The 8,704-nt window shown below is 69.1% G+C and overlaps 1 protein-coding gene across 2 annotated transcripts; it reads left to right on the top strand.

Moving 5' to 3' along the window:
* Positions 1 to 2,675: 2,675 nt before the first annotated feature.
* Positions 2,676 to 8,539, top strand: S1PR2 (sphingosine-1-phosphate receptor 2). 2 transcript variants are annotated; one of them, XM_074929925.1, is made up of 2 exons: positions 2,676 to 2,770; positions 6,680 to 8,539. In XM_074929925.1, exons 1-2 carry the CDS (start codon positions 2,689 to 2,691, stop codon positions 7,822 to 7,824), a joined length of 1,227 nt encoding a protein of 408 aa, XP_074786026.1. In that variant the 5' UTR covers positions 2,676 to 2,688; the 3' UTR covers positions 7,825 to 8,539. The 2 variants fall into 2 exon arrangements, with proteins under 2 accessions (XP_074786026.1, XP_074786025.1); XM_074929924.1 differs by lacking the exon at positions 2,676 to 2,770 and adding an exon at positions 5,481 to 5,754.
* Positions 8,540 to 8,704: the final 165 nt, after the last annotated feature.

Raw genomic sequence — 8,704 nt, 5'->3', positions numbered from 1 at the left:
GGGCCCGCGGTGCGACTTCCGGCGGAAGCGGAAGCGGAAGCGGGCGGGAAAGCGGGAGAGGAGGAGGAGGGGGAGAAGGGGAAGGGGAGGGGGAGAAGGGGAAGGGGAGGGAGGAGAGGGGGGAGGAAGCAGGGGAGGAGCGAGAGCGGGGCCCGGGCCTTCACCCCGGTCCCTCCCACTCCGTTACCCGCGGTACAGCCCCCCAGTGCCCCCCCCCGACATCCCCCCTCGTTACCCCCCAGTTGCCTCCAATATCCCCCATTCCATTGTCCCCACCCAGTCACCCCCCCAATATCCCCCACCCCATTGCCCCCATTATCCCCACCCTGTAACCCCCCACCCTAGTGCCCCCCACCCAGTTATCCCTCACCCCAATCTTCCCCACCCCATTGCCCCCACTGTTACCCCCCAATATCCTTCACCCCATTATTTCCCCCCAATATCCCCCACCCCATCACACCCCAATACGCCCCTTCTTTCCCCAAATATCCCCTACCTCATAACCCCCCCAATATCCCCCACCCCATTATTTGCCCCCAGTATCCCCCCATTACTCCCCCAATATCCCCCGCCCCGTTACTCCCCCACCCCATTACCCCCCCAGTGCCCCCCACCTCTCCCAGCCCGCCCCTGCCACGGTGGGGGTGTCCCCTAGGGCAGAGCCCCCGTGGGGTGCCTGCCCGCGGTTGAGAGGGGTGCCAGGCCGTGACTGAGCTGGTGTCGAGGTGTCGGGGCCCCCCAGCCCGGGACCGCATCGGTCCCCGGGCAGGGCCTCGCACCGGAGCCACTTCCCACAAGGTGACCAGGCTGGGGCTGGTGGCACCACTTCCCGGCACCGGTGCCACTTCCCGGTGCCACTTCCCAGTGCCCCTCCCTGGCACCACTGACCCTTCCTGGTGCCCCTTTCTGGTGCCACTTCTCAGTGCCCCTTCCCAGAACCAATGTCCCTTCCTGGCACTGGGGTCCCTTCCCAATGGCACTTCCTAGTGCCCCTTCCTGGCACCATTGCCTCTTCCCAGTGCTCCTTCCTGGCACTGGTGCTCCTTCCCAGTGCCCCTTAACAGTGTCACCTCCTAGTGCCCCTTCCTGGCACCACTGTCCCTTCCCAGTGCCCCTTCCTGGTGTCACTTCCCAGCACTGGTGCCCCTTCCCAGCACTGGTGCCTTTTCCCAGTGCCCCTTCCCGGTGCCCCTTCCCGGTGGCAGTGCCCCTTCCCAGCACTGGTGCCTTTTCCCAGTGCCCCTTCCCAGTGCCCCTTCCCGGTGGCAGTGCCCCTTCCCAACACACGCCCGTTCCACCGTGGCATCCCCTGGGCCACGTGGCACCGGGGCAGCCCCGAGTGCCGGGCGGGACGGCTGCCTCGACGCCCATCAAAGCGTAACCGGGCTGGGGACGGCTGTGAGAGTGGGGTCACCCGGCAGCCCCCCCCCTCCCCATTCTTGAGGGGGGGCTGTGCTGGGAGTGTCTCCCCGTTTCCCGGTGGGAGTGAGGGGCTTATCCCGGCCGGATCCTGCTCTCCGACGATAACCAACGGTGAATTTGGCACTTGGCCCACGGTACAGAGCCAGGAGGGGGAAGAGGGTGGGGGGCCAGGATGGGGAGGTGGGGGGGCCCCCCCATAACCATCTGGGAACACTCCCACCCCCCCCAATACCCTTTTGGTGAGCCAGGATCCGGCCCTGGCCCGGGGGCGGGTGGGCCCCGGCGGCCAAGTCACGGGGGCTGAGCCGTGCGCAGCCGTCCCGGGGGTCCGGGGGCGGGAGGGCCTTGGGGGGGGGGGCCCTATCTCCCGCCCATCCCCTTCTCCCCCCCCCCCCCGCCTTGATCCTGCCGCCTGTTTCTAATTAAATCCCTTCCCTGGCCCCTCGCTGGCGGCCCCTCCATGCCGGGGGGGGGCTGGTGGGACCCCCCACCCCTCTCCCAGTGCCTGGGGCTGTGCGGGAGCATGAACTGCTCAATATTTGGGGGGCTGCTGGGGGGGCTCTGCTTCCCAGCCCCCCTCTTCTTGGCCAGATCCTTCCCCCCCCCCCTCCCCAGTTCCTCGCTGGCCCCCGGCCGAGGAAAGTCCTGGAAAAGTTTCCAGGCGTGAAAATCCCTTCGCTGAAGCATCGGCATTTTGGGGGAGGGGGGGGCGTGACACCCCCACAAAACCCTTCCCAAAAGTGGGGTGAAGGATCCGACACCATCCTCCGGTTGGGATTTGGAGCCCAGTCCTGTCCCCCACCCCACCGGTGTTTTCAGTTTGGGGACCCCACTGCCCCGGGAGGGTGTCCCCCCCTTTTTCTTTTTTGGGGGGGCTGTGTGGAAAGAAGAAAGAGGTGCCTGGCGACCCCCCTCACCCCCCAAGTCTCGACGTGTCCTTTCCTGCTCCTGATGTCATGTGGCTTTGTGACAAACAGCCACCACTGACCCACTTCCCCGTGGGGCACCCCCTGAAAACCCCCCACGAGGGATGGGGCTGGGCCAGGAGCCCTCCCGTGCCCCCCCCCCAGCCCCATTTTTGGGGTCTCCCTCCCCCTTTGGCACACGGGGGACTCAGTCACCCGCTCCAAACCCCCACGAAGGACCCGGGTGGGGTTCGGGGGGGGGGGAACGGGACGGGACGGGACACGAGTGGCCTCGCCTCTCCATGGGGCGGGGGAATGGCCCGGGGCCGCCCCGCCCCCCCCCGCCCCCGCTCCCCCGCACATGTTGCAACCGGTAGGCGGGCGGGAGCGCGGCGCTGCCGGTACCGGCACCGGCAGCGGCACCGGGACCGCGAAACCAGCCGGTAAGACGCTGATTTCCCCCCCCCCCTCCGCTCCCCCGCCGTGATTTATCCTCCACGCGTGTCCCGTCAGCTCCGACGGGAGTGGGGGGGGGCCACCCACAGAGGGGCGGGCGGACCCCGGCGTTGTCCCCAAGGGTGGCCCCGGTGACGGGGACAAAGTGGGGTGCCCCGCGCACGACACTCTAAGGGAGGGGGGGGGGCTCAGGAGGCCGGTCCTCTCGCCGGGACCGGGGGGGTCTTCGCGGCCGGTCCCGCCGCGGTGCCGGTGCCGCGGCCATTGTCCCGCTGCCCCGGGGCGGGAAGCGGGTGCCGGGATCGGGCCCAGCTGTTTCAGCCCCGCCAACATCTGGCCCGCAGCTGGCGCCCCCCCCCGGGAAGGAGGAGGGGTGGTGGGGAGCCGCCCCGTTGGCACCCCCCCGGCTCCCCCCTTGTGCAACGCGCTAACGGCTGCGGCGAGCACCCGCCAGCCCCGGGGTGGCATCGCCGGCGCTGCCCTGGGGACCGTCCCTGGGTGCTGCTGGGTGCTGGGGAGGCCGTGCCCTCGGGTGGGCACCCGTGTGCCCTCGCTGGCACCCACGGGAGCGTACAACGGGGTCCCAGCACCCATGAGCCCTCGCCAGCGCCCACCCGGGTGTGTGATGGGGTCCTGGCACCCATGTGTCCTCGCTGGCACCCACCCGGGTGTGCAATGGGGTGCCAGCACCCATGTGCCGTTGTTGGCACCCACTGGGGTATGTGGTGGGGTCCCAGCACCCATGTGCCATCACTGGCACCCACCAGGGTGTGCAACAGGGTCCCAGCACCCATGTGTCCTTGTTGGCACCCACTGGGGTGTGTGGTTGGGTGCGGGCACCCTCACTGGTACCCACCTCGGTGAGTGGTGGGGTCCTGGCACCCGTGTGCCCTCACTGGCACCCATCGGGGTGTGCCGCAGAGTGCCAGCACCCATATGCCCTTTGTGGCACCCACCCGGGTGTGCAACAGGGTCCCAGCACCCATGTGCCCTCGTTGGCACCCACTGGGGTGTGTGGTTGGGTGCTGGCACCCTCACTGGCACCCACTCGGGTGTGTGGTGGGGTTCCAGCATCTGTGTGCCCTCAGTGGCACCCACCTGGGTGTGCAACGGGGTGCTGGCACCCACCGGGGGCTGCAACAGGGTCCTGGCACCCTTGTGCCCTTTGTGGCACCCACCCGGGTGTGTGTGGTGGGGTCCCGGCACCCGTGTGCCCTCAGTGACACCCACCCAGTGCACAACGGTGTCCCGTCACCCACGTGCCCTCACCGGCACCCACCGGGCTGTGCCGCAGGGCGTCAGCACCCGCCTGTCCCCGCCGGCACCGACCTGGGTGTCCCGTGTGCCTGTGCCCTCGGGGGTGCCCCGCTGCACCCCGCGTCCTGCCTGCGGTACCGCCCCGCTGTTGGGGTGCTGCCGCCTGCATCCCGGTTCCTGCTGCACCTCCCGTGTTCCCCCCCGTCCCCTCCCAGGACCCGAGACCCCCCCCCGGTGGAATTTGGGGTGGTTGGCACTGTCGGGGCCCTGGGTGGCCACCACTGGCCATGGCTGGATGCCCGGGGAGGCCCCGAGGTGTCGGGGGTCCCGTGCCGGGGCGGTTGGGTGGCGGTGGCCGGTCACGCGTGTCCCCGCGTGTGTCCCCGCGTGCAGGTGGTGGCACGAGGGGGGGGGGGGGCTGATCCCGCACCCCGCGGGGCCCGATCCTGCCCGGCACCATCTGGCCGCCGCCGCCTCCGCGGCTCCTTAAACCCGGCGCTAAGCCCGGCTGGGCGCCGCCGGCCCAGGCCTGAGCCAATTTGCGTCGCGGTGGCCCAGTGGCCCCCCCGGGGCCAGGGTCGGAGCCGGGGGGGCTATTTCGGGAACAAGGGGCCCAGTATGGTCCCCCGTGGCCCCTCCTCCCGCGCTCATGGCCAGGGGGCTCCCCGCCCCCCCCCCCCCCCCCCCGCGCCTCCCCCTCTGCCCGGCCCTGCCCATGGGTGGGTGAGGGGCTGGGGCCAGCCTGGGACCCCCCAGGCCCTGATCCTGCCAGGGACCCCCCGGATACCCCGTGCCAGGGACCCCCCAACCCTGGTCCTGCCAGGGACCCCCGCGGATGCTCGGGTCCCAAAGGGGGTCCCAGTTACAGGATCCCAGTTACGGTGTCCCAGTTCAGGATCCCAGTTACAGGATCCCAATTGCGGGATCCCAGTTACAGTGTCCCAGTTCAGGATCCCAGTTACAGGATCCCAGTTGCAGGATCCCAGTCCAAGATCCCAGTTGCAGGATCCCAGTTAGTTGCAGGATCCCAGTTAGTTGCAGGATCCCAGTTAGTTGCAGGATCCCAGTTACAGGATCCCAGTTAGTTGCAGGATCCCAGTTGCAGGATCCCAGTTGCAGGATCCCAGTTAGTTGCAGGATCCCAGTTAGTTGCAGGATCCCAGTTGCAGGATCCCAGTTAGTTGCAGGATCCCAGTTAGTTGCAGGATCCCAGTTACAGGATCCCAGTTGCAGGATCCCAGTTAGTTGCAGGATCCCAGTTGCAGGATCCCAGTACAGGATCCCATTATGGGATCCCGATGCAGGATCCCGGTGCGGTTCTCGGTGCGGGATCCCGGGGTCCCCTCGCCCCCTCCCCCGCCCGTGCCCCCCCGCCCCGTCCCCTGGCTCCGCCCGGTGGCTGCAGCCGGGGCCGGGGGCGGCCGGTGGCGGGGCGGGCGGGGGAAGGGGAAGGGGAAGCGGCGGATGCTCCGCGGCGGCGGCGGATGCGTCTTTGCTCGAGCCGGCGGCTCCTCCCGGGACCGGGGACCGGGACCGGGGACCGGGGGGGGTCCCGGAGCGACGGGTGCGAGGGGCGGTGCCCCGGCACCGGGCGCGGCTGCGCAAGAGCCCGAGCGGCGGCGGGAGGCAGCGCTCGGCGGGGGCGGCACCGGCACCGGGACGGCACCGGGACGGTACCGGGACGGCACCGGGACGGCGCGGGCGGCGGCTGGAGGTGCGGCGGGGCACGGGGCTCCTTCCCCCCCCATCTCTACCCCCCCCTCCCCCTCTCTACCCACGGTCCCGCCCTGGCCGCCCTCGGGGGTCCCGGGACCCGGACGGGGGGGGGCCCTAACCGGGGGCCTCATCCTTAACTTTGGGGGGGGACACGATGGTGCCGTGTGTGTGTGTGTGTGTGTGTGTGTGTGTGTCCAGTTAGGGGCGGGACACCCGGGACTGGGTGCCCCATCCCTAACTGGGGCGGGGGACACCATGGTACTGGGTGCCCCATCCCTAAGTGGGCAGATGCAGGGTCACCCTCCCTAACCGAGGTGGGGGACAGAACCGGGTCCCCCCGCCCGAGACGTTACAGTGTCCGCAGTCCCTAAGTGGGGGCTGCACTCCTCCCCCCCGCCCTAACTGGAGGGGGGGTGATCCCAGCCGCCCCCCTCCCATCCCAGGGGGTCCCCAACCCTCACCGTGGCGGGTGTGGGGGTGTCCTGCCCACCCCCGGGGCGGGGGGAAGACCCCCGGAGCTTCACCCCCCAGCAGTGCCCCCACTCCCGAGGTCTCTGTGTGTGTGTGTGTGTGTGTGTGTGTGCGTGTGTGCGTGCAGCCGCTTCGCACCACTGTTCTGCTCACCCCGTGGTGCCACCTCCGGCCACCCCATGTCGGTGACAGGACGGTGCCACTGGCCGCCCTCCGTTCCCCGGGGCCCGCTCGAAGGTGCGTCTCGTCCCCCCCCCGCTGTCAGGATTTCCTTTTTGAGTCATTTCTGCCGGGCCCAGCACAGCTGCTGTGCGCCTGGATCTGGCGTCAGGCTCCTTACTGAACCAGATGTGCCCCCAGATGTGCCCCCGTCCCCCCTCCCGTCCCACTCCATTTTCCCGCCATCGGGGCCACCCTGGTGATGTCCCCACCCCGTCTCTTCCCCCCCACAGGTCTCTGCAGCCTGGCCTCGCCGGCACCATGGCCCGGCAACGCTGAGACCGGCGGGACGGGCGGCGAGCGGGGCCGCGGCCGGCGAGGAACCATGGGGAGCATCTACAAGGAATATTTCAACACGGAGAAGATCCGGGAGCACTACAACTACACCAAGGAGGGCTCGGAGAGCTCCCCCACCACCTCCCGCTGGGTGGTGTCCATCCTCATTGTCGTGTTGTGCTGCTTCATCGTGCTGGAGAACCTGCTGGTCCTCATCTCCGTGTGCCGCAACAAGAAGTTCCACTCGGCCATGTACATCTTCATCGGGAACTTGGCCTTCTCCGACCTCTTGGCCGGGTTGGCCTTCATGGCCAACATCTTACTCTCCGGGGCCACCACCTTCAACCTGACGCCGGTGCAGTGGTTCGTGAGGGAAGGCACGGCCTTCGCCACGTTGGCCGCCTCCGTCTTCAGCTTGTTGGCCATCGCCATCGAGCGCCACGTGGCCATCACCAAGGTCAAGGTCTACAGCAGCGACAAGAACTGCCGGATGGTGCTGCTCATCGGGGCGTGCTGGGTGATCGCCGCCGCCATCGGCAGCCTCCCCATCATGGGCTGGAACTGCATGAGCGACCTGCGGGATTGCTCCACTGTCCTCCCCCTCTACTCCAAGCGTTACGTCCTCTTCGTCATCACCATCTTCACCCTCATCCTCCTCACCATCGTGGGGCTCTACAGCCGCATCTACTGCATCGTGCGCTCCAGCCACGCCGAGATCGCCACCGCCCAGACCCTGGCCTTGCTCAAGACGGTCACCATCGTCCTGGGAGCCTTCATCGTCTGTTGGCTGCCCGCCTTCATCATCCTCCTCATGGACGCTTCCTGCCCCGTCCGGGCATGTCGGATCCTCTACAAAGCGAACTATTTTTTTGCTTTCGCCACCCTCAACTCGGCCGCCAACCCCATCATCTACACGCTGCGGAGCAAGGACATGCGCCGGGAGTTCCTGCGGGTGCTGTGCTGCTGCGGGGCCGGGCGCCGGGACCAGCCCCCCGGCCGCTGCGGCCTCCCGCTCCGCACCTCCAGCTCGCTGGACCGCTGCACCCCGAAGTACGAGTTACCCACCTCGCCCATCACCCGCGAGTGTACCACCTCCGTCTAGGGGGGGGTCCCTGCCCTACCCACGCCCGCCCCACATGGCCGCCCCACACCCGGGGCAGTGGTACGAAGGAAACGGGGTGTGTGTGGGGGGGCATTTTTCTAGGTACGGATGGACAACTGCACCTTCACCCCGGACTTGTGTGTGTCCCCGCCCCCCCCCCCCAGCCCCAGGCATCCCTCCCGGTGTTGCCAGTGGCCGTGCCGATTCTCTGACCGGGATTGCCGTGACCGGTGCGTGTGCGCGGGCACAGGCACACGCGTGTTGCTCTTCCCACGCCCTGCCCCAGCCGCGGGGCCCCCGCGGGACCTGTCAGACGGGTCCTGGGGCTCCTCCCCGGCACCCGGCTCCCCGCGGCACCCCTGGCGCCAGTGGCAAATCCTCTGCCCCCGGCTGCTCCCCGGCACCGTGGGTGGCTCCGACCGCTGCTCCAGCCGAGGCGGGGCGGGGGGGGGCGCGCACGGGGGGGTGGGAGTTTGCTGGGAAAGCCGGGCCTGGGGTGCTCACCGGAGGAGGGGGGACATGACATGGGGACCCCCACGTCCTCCCACCCTGCTCCACGGCCCTGCCGCGTGCTGGCACGCGGAGGGGGGGGCCCCGTTGTGACTGGCTCTGCCGGGGCCCCACCCCACCCCTGTGACCCCCCCCAGAAGCACCCCCTCATCCCCAGTGACCCCCCAGGGGCGATGATTGTATTAAAACGGTATTTCTCCACCTGCCTCTGCCTCCTTCCTGGCCTGGGGACCACTGAGCCCCCCCCCGGCTCCCTCATGCACCTTTGGGGGGGGGGGGGAACAGGTCTGCGGGGGGGACATGGGGGGGACCCTAAATTTGTCTCCACACTTGCAACTTTCCCCAGCAGGAACCTCGGGGAGCTGGGCTG

This window comes from Athene noctua, chromosome 31 (genome assembly GCF_965140245.1).
Source record: "Athene noctua chromosome 31, bAthNoc1.hap1.1, whole genome shotgun sequence".
Classification (NCBI taxonomy): domain Eukaryota; kingdom Metazoa; phylum Chordata; class Aves; order Strigiformes; family Strigidae; genus Athene; species Athene noctua.
The sequence above is the reverse complement of the archived record's forward strand: the minus strand, read 5'-3'. Positions and strand labels throughout refer to the sequence as shown.